This window comes from Amblyomma americanum, chromosome 7 (assembly GCF_052857255.1).
Source record: "Amblyomma americanum isolate KBUSLIRL-KWMA chromosome 7, ASM5285725v1, whole genome shotgun sequence".
NCBI classification, from domain to species: domain Eukaryota; kingdom Metazoa; phylum Arthropoda; class Arachnida; order Ixodida; family Ixodidae; genus Amblyomma; species Amblyomma americanum.
Window position 1 is genome coordinate 48,394,804 of NC_135503.1, and position 20,052 is coordinate 48,414,855.

At 47.3% G+C, this 20,052-nt stretch overlaps 1 protein-coding gene across 2 annotated transcripts in view; it reads right to left on the reverse strand.

Annotated features, from left to right (window-relative positions):
- lin-28 (protein lin-28 homolog) overlaps positions 1-20,052 on the reverse strand; it is a 213,063-nt gene that overhangs the window by 132,370 nt on the left and 60,641 nt on the right. For both annotated transcript variants that reach the window (XM_077632071.1, XM_077632070.1), the window contains exon 2: positions 5,074-5,124. In XM_077632071.1, the coding sequence (XP_077488197.1) occupies positions 5,074-5,124 (51 nt within the window). The remainder of the gene's footprint in view (positions 1-5,073; positions 5,125-20,052) is intronic.

The window sequence follows — 20,052 nt, forward strand, 5'->3', positions numbered from 1 at the left end:
TCAGAAAGGATGGAGAGAGATGGTGACGGGCAAGAAGAGTGAGCGGTAGTCCTGAAGGCAATGCATGAAGCAATTCGCTTGTAATGTTGCTTCGCTTCGAAGCCCATGGTCGCGCAGCACTCGGGTGAGATGCGTCTTAGCTGAATGCAGGTAGACGATGAGCACACGCGACAGAACTTGTCGGCAGCGGATGTTCACTGCGGCGGCACACTGTAAACACGAATACGCCTATACGGGAGTTGAAAGAGAGTAAGCTGTACTCTAGCACCTTATTTCCTTTTGCTAAAGGACACATAACTCCCTTTGACTCCCATTTTTCCCTTTCTGTTTAGAGTGTATGCTTAGTTCCACTTCCGGCCGCACCACAAACAACGTGATTTTTTCATTCCCGATTAACAGAGCTACGGTTAGCAGGCAGCATCTAATGAATGAACGGTTTTCTCCGTTGGGCGATATTATATACACCGCATTTCTGTTCCTTCGCCCTCTGGCGTACATTACGCAACACTCGAGCACTCGGAAACCGCATTGATGAAGGAACCGTCACCGAGCAGCGACCTATGCCGTAACAGCGTGATGTGACCGCTAAAAAAAGCAAACAAAAACAAAGCGCGAATCTGCCGCTGACATTGCCATTGCTCGAAGAAGCACACACGAGAGGCTACGTACGGCAGGTTGGAAGTGGAGGAGGTATCAAACGTGGAGAGGAGGATAGGATCGGGGGAATACCCGAGGAAGAGCTTCGGAATTCCCCTCGCCTATCTATCAGCCCTGGAATGCCGGCTGCCGACCCCCGACGAGTGGCCCATACATGTGGACGCGGCTGGCTCTCCGACTTCGGCACGCGCTTTGAACGAATTCAAACTGAGAGCGCGGGCCAACACGAAATGGAGCCGCGTCAAGCCACCGCCGGGGCCAAATTCCGCAGAGCGGAGCGCGGGACGGGGGCAATGGCGGCGGTACTTATCGCGAAACTTATCTCCGCGTTTTCGCCGCCACCAAGTATTTATTTCTCGCACAGGGAAAAGAAAGATAAACAGGGATGAAGAGAAGAAGAGAGACACCTTATCGGTCGTCCGAGGCGAAGAGCTGCCGCAACTGCGCCGATACAGAATGAATGGCGGAAGAGCGGCCTGACTCGTCTCTGCGGTGGTCTTCCCCACTCTATTGAGAGGCCGCCGGAGCGGCTTCCGAAGTAAACAAGCAACTGAGCACGGCCCCCACTCCCTCCTTTGGAAGAAGCCGAGCTGGTCCAAATCCGTGTGTGGCGGGCCGCTTCCTTAATATGACAAATGGAACTTTGCATGAAGTGCATCTTAATCAACGGATGCAGTAGCTTCGCTCCGGGCGGCCAGTTTTATCCGGGTAGTCCCCTGAAATTCCGCAGCCCCCTACAGTCACCTCTATCGCGAGCAGTGTGTTTTCTTTTCTGCCTTAATATATGCGATCACTTTGTGAACACACCGCAGCAACGTGTTAACGAAGAAATGTCAGACACGATTGAGGCCACTCATCAATCAATCAATTAATCAATCAATAAACTTTGTGATTTATGATGGATTAACGTCCCAAAGCGACTCAGGTTATGAGGGATGACAATCAATCAATCACTCTGAACTCGAACAACTGATTGATCTCGTAATATCTGAGTCGCAAGTGTGTACGTATTTTAACGTACAAGCCACTCTGAACTCGAACAACTAATTGATTGATTGATCGATCTATCAGTCAATCAATCGATCGATCAGTCAGTCGATCAATCAATAAATCAACCAACCAATCGATCGATCAATCAATCGATCAATCAGCTGTTCGAGTTCAGAGTGGCTTGTACGTGAAAACACGTACACACTTGCGGCTCAGATATTATCACATTCGTGTTCGCGTCGACCTATCGATCAGTTAAGTTGATTTCACTGAATATAACAAGCAGGCTGCGAAAGCAAAAAAAAAAAAAAACGACCTTCTGTGACGACGGGCAGTAAAGAAAGAAAGAAGGAAACAAGCAAGGAAACAAGCGATGTTAAGGCTAAGCGAGGCAAAGGCGGCTTCAGGACGATCTGATTTCGGGAGAGGATTTATCCAACTGGCCCCCTGTCATTCACAGACTGCCCTGATTGGCGGTCCCCGTTCAATCTGAGAACGGAGCCGTCCCCACTCGTTTTTTACAAGCGCAGAGGCGCACACACGCGTGCGTTCGCGGCCTGCAACTGTTCGCCCTGCGGTAATGCTTCCCCCGTCACGGCCACGGTGCCCCACCTCTCGGCATTGATATCGGCCTCGGGGCAGCGGCAGCAGCACGCGACGAAGCGCGCGCGTCACGATGGCACACAAAGAGGGCTAGTCGCTCGCGCTGCTGGGTGGACGGGGAGCTCCGAGGGGGCTGCGTGGTAGGGAGGAGGGAAATGATGCATTCAGCTGAACTTCCACCCATCGCTGTTTAAAGAAAGGAATTCCATAAACTTATCGCTGCTCGCTGCACGAGTACAGGGAAGGGAGGGAGGGAGGGGGGGGGGGGGGGGCTATTACATAGTCCACATGTGATGCGTGAGCATTTAACGCAAGATGCTGTTTCGGTGCTTTTACGTATTTGTCCTGAACTGAGCCCTGACTTTCCGCTGTCAAGTGTTTTCACTGTGCTGGCTTTTTAAAGGAAGCAAGTGTTTCTTTTTTTTTAATGTATGAAAACAGCTAGAATCGCGCTGAGTCTTAAGTGCGACTGCAGGTTCTGGTGCCCATTAAGACGACTTCCGGCAATCACAGCTCTTCGTAGATTGCTCTTACAACAAAGCCAGAATCTTGACGTCGGGCCAGTGATGGTCTAGTTATAAAAACTGCGTTCTGATATCGAAAACAGTAATCTAAGGTTCTGTAGTGCATTAATCGAGTTGGTGAATTACCAGTGTGGAAGCTTGAGCGAGTTGTCAGTTCGTTGTTGAAGTGAACTCAAGGCGGAAATAACGGCCTTCGTTTCGTGTCACTGAATGAGTTGATAACTGTACAGTCACGTCTGTATAGCCAAGTGACTACGCGCTCTTGCAGTAGTTTCGAGCTGCGAGTTTGTAAGCTTACTCGAAGTCTTATTATTAGGCCTCAATTGGGGACTGTCTGGCTTTGGGGCTCTCTGGCTATGGGGAACGTGGATACGTTTCCCAGAAGAACGCGCAGTTGAAAAATTGGTGGAAAATTGGTGAATGAGAATGCAGTATAAAAGCCGAGGAGAGGCGGTTAATGAAGACCACAATTTGTGATATTTTTTTTTCGCTGAACACACAAAGGCTCCATTATATACATACTGCAGAACGTAGTTTTCCGACACAGTAAGTGTTTTCTTTCAAGCACTACGCAATGAGGGGATGTAGTACAGCTTCCTGCAAAACTCATCTGAAAGAACTGACGTACCGCAGTGAACAAGGGAGCCGTAGCGCTCCCGAAACGTCATTATTTTGTTGACCTTGGTCAGTGACCAGTGAACCTCATCAAGCCATGATTCCTGACCAGACGGTATGCCGTCGAACCCTCGACTGTACCGCAGTGCGTTTGAAACATTTCAGTATTTAAACTGTTACTCCAGAAAAGCTGAAATAACCGCTATAGACAACCTTAGCCTCAGAGAATACTATCTGGTTGCTGCTGTAAACCTCTCTATTTTTCAGAACAGTGCCCCTGAGTGAACCTTAGCCTCAGAAAATACTATCCGGTTGCTACTTTAAACCTCTCTATTTTTCAGAACTGTGCCCCTGAGTGAACCTTATCCTCAGGAAATACTATCCGGTTTCTACTGTAAACCTCTATATCTTTCAGAACTATGCCCCTGAGTGAAGTCATATCGTCAAGAAATGCTAAACAGCGTATTCAATATTCACAATTAAAGCAAATTTATTCTACACCGCGTTGGTTGTCTTTGTTTCTTGACAATAGGGATTTAGAAATCTGTCGAGCTTTGCTGCATTTAAATTGATTCTAATAATAACAATTATCCGTTTATTTGAAGTCTGCTCTAAATAAGATATTTGCCTTGAGCAAGCCGAATTGACTTAACGAGGGCTTTTAAATTTCTATTAGGTATTCTTTTCCTTGACCGTTCTGTAGATAAATATCAATAAAAATAACATAGTTTGACAGATCGCGATTTAAGTCGTTCTTAAGAAATATGTAATTTGCGCGGAAACCGAGTTCTTAGTACCTTAGGCCTCGGAAGAACATTTAAGATGACAAGGGTCCAAAGGATAGGGGCAATGTAGATCGCATTGCAGGCAGTTTATACGCCATGATTTTTCAGCATGAACAAGCAAAGACGTTTGTTCAGCACATTAAAAACCTTCGCGGCAACATTCGGAATGCGATGGACGCCAGTGCGGGATCATGTGCACCCTGAGCTTTTAAGTTAAGATCACCGCAAGCAAGAGCCTATAAGGTAACCCTGATACACGTGTTTGGATTCTTCGCACTGCTAGCATCCAACAATGTTCAGTAAACTGAAATTCACGAGTCTCGAGTTTACGCTTCTTACAGCTACTTTACGCCTAAATTCAGTTCGAAAATTAGTTTAGTTCGGTTCAGTTTTAATTAACGCGACGCTGTACTTTTAGTCTCTCTGCCAGCGCATGTGTACAGCAAGCGAAAGACAGCAGTTTGGCTGCTGCTGAAGCTTAGTTTATATAAGCTTAATCTAATTACAGCACGCACCAAGTTTGGTTCGTGCTGCTGTCGCTTCCTTGGCGGTTCACCACAACGGCCAACGCACTCCTCTAGGACTTGACCATTGCAGAACAGCGGTCGATCACAAAGCGCGCCTAGAATTAAGTTCCCATCACAACAGCTGGTAGTTGTGACAGGCAATCGCACATGCGACAATCACAGAACGGCCTTCCTTAAACTTGTGCAGTTTTACAACAAATTTCTGCCTCTGCGACCCTTTCTCCAAACGTCAGCTTATCCCACTCATCCCACTGTTGTGTCTTACACACTAAGCCAAAATTTCATTTGCAGTGTAGTTCTCATTAACAAGCACTGCAACTGTTATGTCGTGTGTATGCACGTGCAAGTCTTGCATGCGCGTCGCTCGCTTACCGTTGATACTGCTTTCTGTGCATCCGTTTGTGTGTACGATGACCTCGGAACCTGCACGAATAACGAGAGAAAACGAAGTCAGCACGGTTCACTGAGATTGCGGTATCCGACACGACACCACGCAGTGGCGAATAAACCAGTAGCACAGTAACCGAGATGCACTATGCATAAAGATGCACAATGCACCAAGATGCGCATGCTGTCTCTTACACGCTGTACCACACCGCACACAAAAACTATTGCGCTCGTTTTTTTAAACGTCTTCAGTTCAATGTGAGCGTTTGAGACAAAATTTAAAAACTGTAGCAACACAGAAAAGAAATAATCACTAGAATCATGGCGTTCAATGCCAGCGGCAGCGTCAGCCTTGAAAAAAAATGCCGCACCAGACGATGAGACAAAAAGAAAAGACGTCACGTACGCGCAAGGCATACGCTGCGATTTCAGTGACACATATTCAACTGGATTCCTGTGTTTTTGACCAGCTTCCAGAGCTGTGGTGCATGCGAGGAACTTGAATGCATTTACGTAATTTCCTAAATCACCTGTAAGTTACCGTTGCCTTTTTCTGATTCTTGTTGTTTCGTACTACGAATTTCATCTTTTTTCCTCAAAAATACCCTATGATCTGGCACAGGACGTTTCTCTCTCTCTCAAAAAAAAAACGAGAAAAAATGCAGTTTCGATCAAAAATTCTTGAGCCATTACGGCTGCACAGCTTCAGCCACGATGGGTCATGCACTGCGGCTGGTATATTGTATACTCGCAGCGCACGAAATCCCGGGAGGGTGAACAAGACTTCCGTCCTTTCCCTACCTCCACCTTCCTCTCCCTTCATTCCTTCCACCAGGGTGCGGTTCAGCTGCCCGCACCCAGAGTGAGGCAGTTATCTCTTCTCCCCTCCTTGCTGCTCTAGTGCAGTGCAAGTGCAAGTGCAGCGCAGTGCAAGTGCAGTGCAAGTGCAGTGCAAGTGCAGTGCAAATGCAGAGCAAATGCTGTGCAAGTGCAGTGCATATGCAGTGCAAGTGCAGTGCAAGTGCAGTGCAGGAGCAGTGCAAGTGCAGTGCAGGTGCAGTGCAAGTGCAGTGCAAGTGCAGTGCAAGTGCAGTGCTAGTGTCAGCGCAGTGCTAGCCTAGTGAGAGCCTAGTGCCAGCGCAGTGCCAGAGAGACGAGGGTTTATTGACTTGAAAGGCAGAGAGGTTGGTCTGAAAGATGTCTGGCCTGCTACTCTGCACTGGGGAACGGGAAGAGGAGAAAAGAGAGGGTCACGATGGGGGATTGTGATGATGGGAGGAGGCAGATGAAGAAATACATAAAAAAACAAAGGCCCACTTTCTAACGTCACAAACGCGAGGCAAGGTACGTGCTTAAAAATCGTGAGAGCGCTCGCGTTGCCTGCACAGTTTTCAAACTATCTGGCCAAGCGCCGATGATCAAATCCTCCGAGAGGGGCCTTGTGTCTATAGACCTCAAAACAGATGCAAGCATAAGTCTTTCACGTGTATATGCTGGACACGCCACTAAAATATGTTCTATAGTCTCTTGCACGCCACATGTAGTACAGTCCGGGGAGTCCGCTTGTCCTATTAAGTGCAAGTACTTGTGCGTGAAGGCGACGTTTAAACGTAATCTATGGACCACGCATGCAATAGGGACTGGCACAGCGCAGTGTCAGCCAGGTGCCAGCGCAGTGCCAGTGCAGTGCCAGTGCAGTGCCAGTGCAGTGCCAGCGCAGTGCCAGCGCAGTGCCAGTGGAGTGTCAACAGGAGCGAAACTGAACGTCACACCATGACCCCAATCTTCTATGCTAAAAACTGTAAACGACGTACAAAACTTTCATTACTGGAATCTTGCGTGGCAACTAACGGGATGAAATCAAAGGAGAAGAATAATGCATGCATGAAATAAAAGGAGAGGTCAGCGTACCACCGCAAACCGCCTCAAGCTCTCATTTTGGTGAGCGGTGGTCACGTCCTTTTTTATGAGCGATGAACACACAATGAGAGGACGCAGTAAAAATTTTCCTCATAAGCATGCCGCAATATCCCCATATGAGAGGAGGTCCGTGTCCATTAGGGAAACGTTCAATAACACGAGGGGCAACCTGCGCTCCCTGTACGGGTATACAGGATGCAAGCAACGCAAGGGTGCTTCGCTGGCAATGCAGACGACGCACGATGATTACTCTAAGGCTGAGTGTCGCTTTATTGCAGGCCACGTGCTCCGACACTGAGGATGTTACCCCTAGCATGCAAGAAGGGAGGAAAAACCATAACACGCACAAGACACAAAGGCTGCAGTCTACCCAACACGAGGCATAAATAGGATCGACATATTCTCATCGTCTGACGATCAACGCGAACTCGGCTTTTTTTCTTCCCCCCCCCCCCCCCCCCTCTCTCTATGAGTGAAAAGGAACTGTGCAGTGTTGCTGTATGCCCCTATTCTGACTTCAGTATTCGAATGAAAGCACATTACGGCCACTGAAGCTCGTTGGCCTCTCTGTAACTGACAAAGTATTCTTTATTGGTTGTTTGTACACGTAAAGCCGCAGCCGCCGACGACAGCTTTAATTAAAAGAGGTCGTGCGCGTATTGCAAAGAAAAGACATTTTTATGGGCCTTTTTTATCTTCAATTTTGTTTGCCATAGACACCCGCAGACCAGATTGATTTTTTCAGCTAGCTGTTGCCATTTTTCAATCCGTTTATTCCTTTCTGCCAGTGCTGGCAGCCAACTAAAGGCAACGTACCTGCTTAATTTCCCCGTTCCACTTCTCTTGGTCACCTTCTCTCTTATCAGCTAGTTAGCTGTTATTTTTAGTTTTACGTAACTACGGAGTTCGTTTACATTGCCTGCACTCACGAGCGCCTGCATCTTTCCGCATGCAGAAATCTGCACTTGCAAATACGCCTGCACGGATCAAAATAATAAAAAAAAAACACTGCTTTAACATGCTGTTGGCGATTATTCCTCAACTATGAGTGGAAAGCGAAAATATTTGGTTTTTGAATGCAACGAAGTGTTCACTTTTATATCACCCCTACCTGTACGCATCTGCTTACGTTTGGAGCGTGTAGATCTTCGATATATGTCTTAGTTTGCCATAATGTAATGTACCGCCTGCCTTTGCGAAGAGCCGAATACGCGTGCGCATATATCAGCCGCGCCCGAGAAACTGACGCCTTGCTTAGGCGCTATTTGTGGATTGCAGTATACCAGGTATTTCAGGGAATGGGTTTTTAGGAAATAGGTTTTTACCTCAAAAGATAGGTTTCTTGAGGTAAAAATATGCCTTGTTCAGCATAGTATTACCAATGTTGGCGGAGCCCAGAAAATCGGTGAATCGTCTTAAGTAGTATGCTGGCTAATTTTTAACAATTAACTTTTTAACTAGTAGAGTTAGGCTCCCAGTTGCAATTAGAGATTTGTAGCCGGTGGTTAGTAATAGCCATATCAGGTTTTAGAATTTCGAAAACGCGATTACTCTTGGCGCTGTGGCTCGACAAAATCTGGCTTTTTTGACTGGTTACGTGCACTGGAAAGGTAGCTTTGCCTGCGTGATTTTCGAAAGCTCATGTATTTCGGCACACTGTAGCCAAATTTTGTCGAGCCAAAGTGGCGAGGGTAATCGCGTTTTTTAAATTCTAAAAACTGATATAGCTATTAGTAACGGGTGGCTACAAATCTCTAATTGCAATTAGGTGCTTCTCGGTAATAGTTAAAAAGTTAGCTATTAGAATTTGATCACTTTACTAGTTAATATGATTCGCGTGTTACTTGACGTCCGCCAACGCTAGTTTTACTGTGCCACAAAAGCCATATTTCTACCCCCAAAGGATTATTTTTGAAAATTACAGTATTCCCAGAAACACCTGGCATGGCTTCTGCTGCGGAATGTGACAAGCAGAGGTTACTAGGTCCCTGCCTGACGTCTGCTCTACAGCAACGAGGCGTTTTTGAGCTGAAAACTTTTCTTGTGAGGACAGCAACTATACTAACTAATGCGCTTACGACTAATACTGCAGTGTTTGCTTTACTGTTTGCTTTAGAGAGTACGATACTGTCAGAGTTTCTTTATCGTATTTATTTCTGGGAATTGGTTTTGCTAAACTGGGACTGCTTGTTCATTATTTCTAATAGGCTACATCATGTACACTTCTGCATTCCCTGTTGCCGTCACTGGTGTGTTCTGTTCGCGTGAATAGTGCTGTGTACTGCTTCCTACAGCTGTGTTATGTTCCCTTATAAAAGTGGCCTACAGAGAGTCTATGGACTCTTTATAGACTATATTTTCTTCCTGTATATATTTCATTTTGTCTATTCACAGTGTATACACTGTCTATAGACACGTCTACTAAAAGTGTTGTGTTGGGTTTTATGACACATAGGCAACTAATTCCACCATGCGCCAAGCTCAAGGTACTAAATGTGTATGGGCATAAATCTACCTGTAGGATCCTTATTGCCTATAAACTATTCTCTACAGATTTTACCGGCAAAAGTCAATGGACATTCTATAGACCATCTACAGAAATTTTTGTAAGAGTCGAGAGTTTCCGATGGTCGTTAAGGGTAACGGAGTGGACTCCAAGAGAAGGCAAGCGTAGCCGGGGGCGGCAGAATGTTAGGTGGGCGGATGAGATTAGGAAGTTTGCAGGCATAGGTTGGGCGAAGCTGGCAAAGGACAGGGTTATTTGGAGAGACATGGGAGAGGCCTTTGCCTTGCAGTGGGCGTAGTCGGGCCGATGATGATGACGAGCTAGTCCAAATTTGTCCCTTTCGCGAAAAGGAACAGCCGATGGCAGTGTAAAGCACCAACATTTCTTTACGAGTTAATAATAATAATAATAATTGGTTTTTGGGGAAAGGAAATGGCGCAGTATCTGTCTCATATAACGTTGGACACCTGAACCGCGCCGTAAGGGAAGGGATAAAGGAGGGAGGGAAAGAAGAAAGGAAGAATTAGGTGCCGTAGTGGAGGGCTCCGGTATAGTTTCGACCACCTGGGGATCTTTAACGTGCACTGACATCGCACAGCACACGGGCGCCTTAGCGTTTTTCCTCCATAAAAACGCAGCCGCCGCGGTCGGGTTCGAAGCCGGGAACTCCGGATCAGTAGTCGAGCGCCCTAACCACTGAGCCACCGCGACGAGTTCATTTCAATAATGAAAAGTGAGATGCACTCGCAAAATCTGACTCGGGACATTTTAGAGCCGAGTCGGTGCCGACACCCAACGCCGACAGCCCGCGAATGCTATTCGAACCAAGTCGCGCAGGTCGTCGCGAGCAGTGGCAGCGTCCGCATCGGAGATCTGAGCGACGAATCGTGCCGAGGCCCGCGCGCGCCAACCAACGCCAGTGACGCGCACGGGGACAAAAGAACCCGCCCCGCCGGCGCCCGGGCGGCGCCGTAAACTTCCTGCCCCTGCAGAACCTTGCCTCGCTCTGCTTTCTCGCGCCGTCGAGCCGCCGCAGCTCGGCGCGTGCGGGCCATATGGCGTCAGGTGAAACGAGATGCCGCCCGACTAAACGCTGCTCTGCGCTGGTACGTGTAACGCCCTCTAGCGCTGTTCTGTGACGTCACGCGGTTCTCAGCAGCTCGTGTTTCAAGTCCAGCTTTCTCGGGCAAAAATTTTGAAAACTGGTTAAATTGAAAGACACTGTCATGGAAATATTGAAGGTAATGGTCCATTATTCTGATATGCAGCAAAATCTTTCTTTTAAAGTGTTTCCAGCGATCGCTTCGAACATTTAAGACTGCCTTAGGAAACCAATGGGGAACGCTTTTGACGATAGCAAAAACGTCAATAGAAAAAAAAAAATACCAGACTGCCGTCGGGTGATCTGCGGATATATTGATTGCTATAGTGAAATCTTACATTATATGAAGAATTGCGTTCGTAAGCGGTTTCCCGCTCAAAAAATGTTTTTGTACAGAATTGCTGGGTATGGCATTCACAGTTGGCGACATCCTTGCAGAAATTAGGACGTGTTTAGCGCTGTTTTGGAAACATTTCTAAGATGAAGCACAAGCTAGCCTCAGTCCTTGCTCTATTGAAAATAAAAAGACGAAATGTGTTTTACTGGATGTGCAAAGCGCGGAGGCGCAACCGGGTGACAAGCTGGACACCACGAGGCATTGTGGGCGTCGGTAGAGGATTAGGCGGAGCTGCTAGGAAGCTTAGGAAGTTGAATGAATGAATAAACATCTCCATCACTGTAAATGACAGGACATCCGAGGGTCTTGCAAAACAGGCGTAATCAGAGATAAACGGCAGAATATCATTCCTCCAGTGGGCGCAACTCTCCTGCCGTTGATGATGATGATGTCGACGAAAACGAAAATATATTAAAAATTGTTGAATTCCCATAAGGGTCTGCGTTCACGTTTGCGTTTCTATCGATTGAACATCACACATAGAGCCTCTCAGATCACCCAGACGGAAAATTGGCGCCACCGTCTATGTGATTTTCTTAAGAGCACTTCATCCATCGCTGGAATGTCGGGAACTGCGGTCTCGTACTTGGCTTGGCTAATGATGGGCCGAAAACGTCGATTCTGCCGCGGAACCATGGCTGCGCCGCGATACGGTGGCTAGGCCTCGCACCCGAATAGGCCAATAGGCTAACCACGAATAGGCCTAGCCACCGCAACCGCGATGCTCTTTACTCTGTGCAGTTAAAATTCTTTTAACAGAGCGTTTTTTACTTTTGAAAAATTAGCTCAAGCGAATGTTTGGCATTTGGCTCTTATGGAAATGGGCAAAGCATTTATTTGAGGTTCGCTCCGAAAAAAGTACTACTGTTACGAATGAATCCAATTTTCCGGGCCAACACTAGCCAAGCCAAATACGAAACCACTCCTACCCGGCGCGTTCCCGCGGTGGGCGAACTTTCGCGACGCAAATTTTCCCCCTAAGCGTATATGAGAAACTTTATGCTCTCACACGACCAATCGTTCACTTAGTCAGGCAGATTTTAATACTGTTCCGCGAATAGCAAAAAAAAAAAAAAGTGACGAAGGAGGAGACAGTGACGCCGGTTTGGTGTGGAATAAGTTGCACCATGCAGGCGGAGTCGTGCTTCAGCTCTTCGAACTCCCACTTTGAACGAGACAGTTTACGCTGCGACAATGCGCTTGGAACATGCATACAACTCTACTCTCCAGGAACAGGCTCAGCAGATGCATTCGAAATCATTTTGCTAGCGCTTAGTGAACACACGGGACAAAGAACACACATACACAGGACAGGAGCTAGTCCTAACTAAGCGCTATATAAATGATTTCAAATGCTTTCCAACTAGCCCAGGTTTCCGCCTTAATCAGCAGATGCAATTTGTCCAGCTCACCCTAGCCATCATCTTTGGCCAGGATGAGTAAGACAAAGGCCTCTGCCCTTCACGTCGAATTACGCCTCTTTAGGGAAAGCCGCCGCACAGTGTATATCTATATACCAGCAAGTCGTCTAACCTATCGCTCCATCACAATAGACTCTCTGCCACTCCCTGGATACCCTTCCTTCCCTTGGAATCCACTCCGTTATTCTAATGGATCATCGGTTATCGCCAGAAGCCCGAAAAGTTGGGCGAGACGGTTCGAACTAAGCGCGACTGTAGCAGGGCCGGCTATCTGTTCACCGCATTAAACGTCCAACCAGAGTCCATTCTCCATCTCGTTTATTTCAGCTTAGACGACTCCAGTTTGTTCCGTCATTCACATTGCTATCCGTCTGTCTAGCCACGTAACGGTGTCATTTTCTTCTTTGTTACTCGCTCTGCAGTCCTTTAATAATTTATTTCAAGCTTTTTCTTTAGCCGCCAGATTTCGGCCCCGTATACGCAAATACGGGCATGACAGAGTGGTCATTTACTCTCTTGGAGGACATCGGTAGGCCAGAAATGGTCAGTGATGGAACCGAAAAATAGGAACGCGTAGAAGACGCCAAGGCGGTTTTCCACCATAGCACCATAAACGTTGGTGTAGCAGCGCTCTCCAACGCACTCCAAGCAGAAAAGGAACTGTCAGTGCACGAAAACACGACCCACCTCACTTGCACAATACAACACGTATTCGGTTCCGAAGAAAGACGCGAATATCTCATCAACACAAACATAAATAAAAAGTAATTTTTCAAACATTGTACCCACTTGCAGACATGCCGAATGTATACGCTTAGTAGATGCAATCATTAAGACTGTCCATCAACAGCTGTGGAACGATCCCGCTGGGTTAGTGCTATACAGAACATGAACAGTGCATTGGTGCAGATGCAAATGTAAGGCACGTTAGTGCGCGAGCGAAGGTTGATGGTGGACTTAGTCACAGGGTGAAAGGAAAGGAAACGCGGCCGGCTCTAAAACCAAACCCACATAACCCTAGTTTCAGCAGTACGTCTTCGTGCTAAAAATATATCACTTTTCTATAGAAGCGTCAACGACAAGTACTATGCCCCCGAAGAACAAGAATCCTGTTCACGAAACGTTTTAGTACCGCACTGGGGTTGCACCTTTGCTCGTTTCTAAAGTTCCTTGCAGGCCTACATCATACCGTACCATCCACTTGAAATACGACGGAATATGCAAGAAGAGTCTGCAATTGGTTCATCACGGCGTGCGAAATTAATTACTGATTATAAAAACAATTATAAGTGGTCAAAGAATATAACGACCGCATAACGCTTTCGCTCCAAGAAATTGCATATTTCCGCTTACATTTCGTGAAGATCACGGAAACGCGCCAGGCTCTGGAGCAAAGCGGGCATGAGCTCTTCATACTAACTACACCATTGTGGCTTTGTTGCGATCCCCGCTCGCAGGCACAGCGCTCGACGATGACGTCACGATGGCTACCGAGGTCACGTGTCACACTCTCGAACCCGTGATGGGGGAGGCACAGATTGGGGCGTTTTCAACAATGGGCTTCGCCTGGTTCACGCACAAACGGGAGTGCAGCAATCTTATATTCACTTGAATCGTACATTGAAAAAATCTGCCGCGCACTGGTGCCTTCGTACCCTACAAATTGTTTTGCTGAACGTTTCAAATTTTCGCGCGAAGAAATGAAACGGCTTTTGCATCGATGACGCGAACGAAATGGCAGGGGCATAATCGCTGCACTGTGAAAGAACATTCTTTGGTAATCGACAAAAACAGCTAGTTTTAGAACACGAAAAACAAAGACATTGTTATTAGAAGTTTATGTCGTTACAAACACTGTCCCCGCTTCCCCCACAAAAACGCATAACGGGTATCTTGCAACACCCGAGATGCGCAAAGCTTTCCTGTATTCATGGAAACAGAGAACACTAGAAAGACTCCTCACCTTTCTCTGCGGCGCTCCGCAAGTTATTCCGCCGAGGGCAACAGCCTTCTGCTTGTTCAAAATCACGCAGACAACACGACTTCCCCACCAGACACTCGCAGTACGCGCACCACCACCACCCCGCTTCCAACGCTCGTCCCAGCCACCGCGCCACTGCGTCAAGTTGCGCGCCAGCCGGGCGGGTGGCAGCCGTCAGTTCGACCAACCCGAGACCAGGACTTTTAAAGGACAGACGCACGTTCGTCCGTCCCCCAGCTTCGACGGGCTCCACACAGAAGGGAGGGAAACATTTTTTTCTTTTTATTTGCTTATATGTGTTTTTTTACTCTTTGATGATCGTGCGCGCGTACGCGTGCGCACACTTCGTTGACTTCCCTCTGCGACCAAGTGCTTTTCTCGTTGAGGGGTTAGAGTTTAGCTTATCAGAGCCTGGCTTGCCTGAGGGGCTCGGCTGTTAGTGTTTCAACTTTTAACAAGAGCGTGCCTGGTTATAATCACTGTTCGATTTCAAGAAAAATTAAATTATTGTCTTCTTTGCGTTGCCACAAGCGTAGCATTGATGTTATGGACTGTCCACGAGTAATAATACTACAAAACCAAACTTGTTCCTGTCGTCAGAATGAACACTATAAGCATGGCGGGGCTAGGAAACTTTAAAAATGGAAATGAGAACGTCACGTCAGAAATAGGTAGTTAATGTAAAATGAAACGAATAAAATAGGTATATGCACACAAGTCAAAACTGAAGCGGAAAAGTCTCATCCTACAAACGATCAACCTAGGTAGGGCACGACAGACTCCGTCACTACTCGTCAGTCGTTAAGATAAATCTGTTAAGGCAGTCTTCGATTAATAAGACTGCACCGTAAATGACTTCCAGGACCATCACTTCAACAATGGCGCATCCCCACAATTAGTCTCTCAACATTCAAGAAACACTGACCGGGAGCAAAAAGCAGTAAAAGTGCAGCATTGATCAAAAGTCTACAGGCGTCGACGTTTACTTCTGGGATACGTAGAGGGTAGTTACTGCTCCCACGAAGTACCAAATCTCGGGAGCGGGGTCAATACTCTTTATTTTTTTTTGCCGCCCCTGACTTTTCGAACCTCGGGTGCGCCGTACGTTCCCAACTGTATTTCTCAAAAGCGAATTGAGGGTTCCGAGGACTTTAGACTGAGGGTGTACATCATGGTGTACACGTATGCAGCCTGCACGAGGAAACCGGCTCCTCATTTTGTGGCCACCAAATCGAGAAAACAACGTCCTTGAATTTCGCCCTTTGTCCCGCAGTCAGAAGCAGCCCCGGCTCACACCAACCCGTCCAGATGCTGCAGCCCTTCGGCCGACTCTGGTTGTTTCTTTTCGTTTATATATTGTTTTTTATTTGCACACATACACGCGCCGGACACGAGTCACGTGCATGTGCTCGCAGAGCACTGTGTGAAAGGCTCCGCTCCGTCATCACCGCAGGAGGGAGCGGCCAGGGGAGTTTTTGTACGTGTGTGTGCGCCGGGCGGGCGCACTGGCGTGCGCCATCATCCCCGGGGGAAACCCACCCCCGCACACACAACACACAACGGTCATTCGGCTGGGACCCCGCTCCGGCCAAGGACGAACTTTCGCTGCGCCCTGCGTCCTTCGTCGCACGGTCGGGACTCGCGTTTCGCACGTATATCAAAGCACGCGTTCAGTGTCCCTCCACCAGCCCGCCCCCTCGCGAGAGAAAGCCCCGTTGCTGAACAGCTGCGCGCACGTTGTCTTTCCGCGTCAGCCGGGGAACACCTGACCCCAGCCGCTAGCAGCCACCCAAGGGAGAACGCGATCTCCGCTGACGTTATGAAGCATTCACTACGGAACGGGTACTTGGCGCCTGCGACTCTCCGGATCTCGATCTAAAACATTCATGCACTAAGCTCCCAAAAAGGAATCATGCACTTAGTTCACTAAAAGAGCTTACAAACGTTACAGGCCTCATCATTACAAATGTTTCACAACTCATAGAATTTTTCAAAAAGCGATGCGCACAACAATGCTGCATCACCGTGGAGTGTGCACATGCGGCAAGCGCAAGGCAAATCAAAGGGTAACTCTAGCTATACTTGCACGTGTTTGCTAAATAATAATAATAATAATAATAATAATAATAATAATAATAATAATAATAATAATAATAATAATAATAATAATAATAATAATAACAATAATAATAATGATAATAATAATAATAATAATAATAATAATAATAATAATAATAATAATAATAATAATAATAATAATAATGATATGTTTTGGGGGAAAGGAAATGGCGCAGTGTCTGTCTCATATATCGTTGGACACCTGAACCGCGCCGTAAGTGAAGGGATAAAGGAGGGAGTGAAAGGCAGAAAGAGGTGCCGTAGTGGAGGGCTCCGGAATAATTTCGACCACCTGGGGATCTTTATCGTGCACTGACATCGGACAGCAAACGGGCGCCTTAGCGTTTCGCCTCCATCGAAACGCAGCCGCCGCAGTCGGGTTCGAACCCGGGAACTCCGGATCAGTAGCCGAGCGCCCTAACCGCTGAGCCACCGCGGCGGGTATTCGCAAAATCTAAATACACTTTTTTTCACTCCCCTGTGTAAACAATGCAAAATAACCTCGTGATTGCTTTCGTGTGCGCGTGCAGCGTCGAAGTAAAGTGAAATAGAGCATAAAGAAGTAAACAATAAAGAAGTAGAGCATACAGAAGTAAAGTGGAGTGAAGTAGAGCGCCGACCGATTCTACTCTTCCCCTTGACCAATCCCTTTGGGTCTGCTTGCGTGAAATGGCAGTGGGTGGCAGATGAAAGGAGAATAACTACGACTTAACCACCGCATTAAGCGCGGCTTCATGAAAATCTGTCGACGCCATTGGCTAGAGGCCCTCCTTCGATGGGCATCTGCCGCTTCGTTCTTGAATTGTATTCGACTATTCCAAGGACGAGAACTCTTCACGGCGAGTCATCGAGGAACTACCGGGAGTAGCTTTCTTTCTCCGTCGGCCCGAAACTCGCAGCTGGTTAAGTTACAGTTGTTTAATATATCATTTAAGGAAAAACTGACCCCACATACAGCAAACTAGCTGAATGCAAGGATGACAAGACTTTTAGTCTTAAAACGCCAGAGCAATAAACCCAAGGCTAACATTTTTTTTTTGGAAACCAATGTGCATAATCGCTCTCTTTTTTTTTGTCTTTACTATTAGCGGAAGAATGAATGGTATTTCTAAATAATTTTTTTTCCGACAGTTAATCCTGGCTATCATCTTTATTCTTTTAGTGATCTAAATAGCTTTACCCCACATTAAATTCTAAAAGAAATGTGCGTGCGTGCGTGTGTGTGTGCGTGTGCGTGTGTGCGTGTGCGTGCGTGCGTGTGCGTGTGTGCGTGCGTGCGTGCGTGCGTGTGTGCGTGTGTGTGTGTGTGTGTGTGTGTGTGTGTGTGTGTGTGTGTGTGTGTGTGTGTGTGCGTGCGTGCGTGCGTGTGTGTGTGTGTGTGTGTGTGTGTGCGTGTGCGTGCGTGCGTGCGTGCGTGCGTGCGCGTGCGCGCGCGCGTGTATGTGTGTGTGTGTGTGTGTGTGTGTGTGTGTGTGTGCGTGTGTGTGTGTGTGTGTGTGTGTGTGTGTGTGTGTGTGTGTGTGTGTGTGTGTGTGTGTGTGTGTGTGTGTGTGTGTGTGTGTGTGTGTGTGTGTGTGTGTGTGTGTGTGTGTGTGTGTGTGTGTGTGTGTGTGTGTGTGTGTGTGTGTGAAGGATGTGTGTGAAGGATGAGGCTATGTTATATTTCGAGGCGCAGCCGTTGGAAGCATCTGAAAATAAAATAGGATCGCATCTAGCCACATAACCTGTGAACTATGCATGCGTGAAGTCGGCCGCGCTTCAGTCTAGTTTTCGAATTGATTAGATCCAAACAATTCAACCTATACGTGTCGCACATGCCACAAGGGTGTTATGCGGATGTTTATACATGTCGACTAGGCATAAACCATGCAATGCCGCTTCGTAAACAGCTTCGTAGGCAGTGTGTATAGTATGGCTTCTTAGAAACTACCTCCAACGCAAATTCATTCACAAGCACACGCAACTTATTCCATGGTAGAACTGGGCCGCTACTCCTGCTGCACTAAGCCCGACACCATTGGCGTCTCTCGAGGCCTTTTGTCACACGTGTTCGAAAATCAGCACACCGTACTGTCCTGAAGTCCAGCATCAGCCCACTAACTTGAAACTGTCACCTGGACCTTGTTCACGAGATAAAGTTTCCACTCCTCTGTCAATTTTTTTTTTTAAATTCAAAAGACAACGCAACCAGACGACAATTGTAGTCGCCTGTTCCCGCCTCTTTCTTGTGAAATGACGTTAAGCCATTCTAATGCTATCAAATGGTTTCTATATACAGCTACTGTAACCAGCTGGTGCAGCTGAGACCATAACAATTCGCTGAGAAATTTATCTGATCAGAATAATCTCCCACGTCACTGCAGGAGTTGCAAAGACTGCGTTCCAGCTTTTAACATGTCAGTCATCGGAAAAGGAAAAAAACAGGGAGGAGAGGGAAATCCTGGAGGCCTACCATATTAGGTTGCAAGGCAGTGACACATGCGTCAGTGCACCGTCTTTAAATCTCACTGACAAGGAATTTAGATTCCTGAACAAAAGTGTACGAGTGCAAGGTTGACAGGCAAATTATGTGTTTTTTGTGCTTTTGTGCTTTTTGTTTGTTTTTTGTTCGCCAATTATGGTGCGTGCATCCTCTCCTAGGTGATTCGCCACATAGGGTTTTTGTCTTTTAGGGGTTTTTTGTGAGCCTGATACGCATGCGTCGTTTGGTGACCCAGGACGTTTCTCGATTAAACTTCAGTTGTCAGTCCAGCGTTGTCCTGTCTTCTTCTTCTCCTGGTGTCCCGTTATTTCGCTGGTGAAGTTATGTCTGAGACCATTATAGTTACGCGCCCAAAAGCTTTCGTTTTCTGCTCAGACGATCAGGCTACTACTTCTTTGACTGAACCTGCTAAAACTCGCCTTCTTATACACAATGACGCCGAGAGAGCAATTCACGAGGAGAGGCCACTGAAGACTCACGCCCGGCGCACGCATTCTCCGAGAGTCCGCGGAACATCTTTAAGCCAGCCTCCCCCAAAACAATGTCAGACCCAGATGCACCCGGCAGATCGAGACCGACCGCATGTGTGTGTGCTTTGGCGTGTATATAGGCGATGGAACGAAAACAGAGGGACAGACTGTGAAAGAGGCAGCGAAATAGGGGAGAAGAGAGAGAGATATGGCGGACGTATAACGGCTCCAAATCTTTGCCCCCTTGCTCCGATCGAGGGTCCGCCGCGATATATATACACACGAACACACATACGGCGGAGAGGCGCTCGTAGGACGAATGCGGGCGCCTGCACGGCCAGCTCACTGGGTAATATCAATTTGGACCCATTCGGAGATCCCCCCTTTCTCTCTCTATCTCTTTCCCGGGCTGTTACGCGCCCGACGGCCGATATGGGCCGCGTGCGGTCCGAGTCCCGAAACGCACTGCACTCACTCACTCTTCCTTCCTAGTTTTATTCCTTTCTTACTATTCCTTTTTTTTTCTCGGGACCTATTTGCTCTCGTGTACGAGCGTGGGACGAAAAA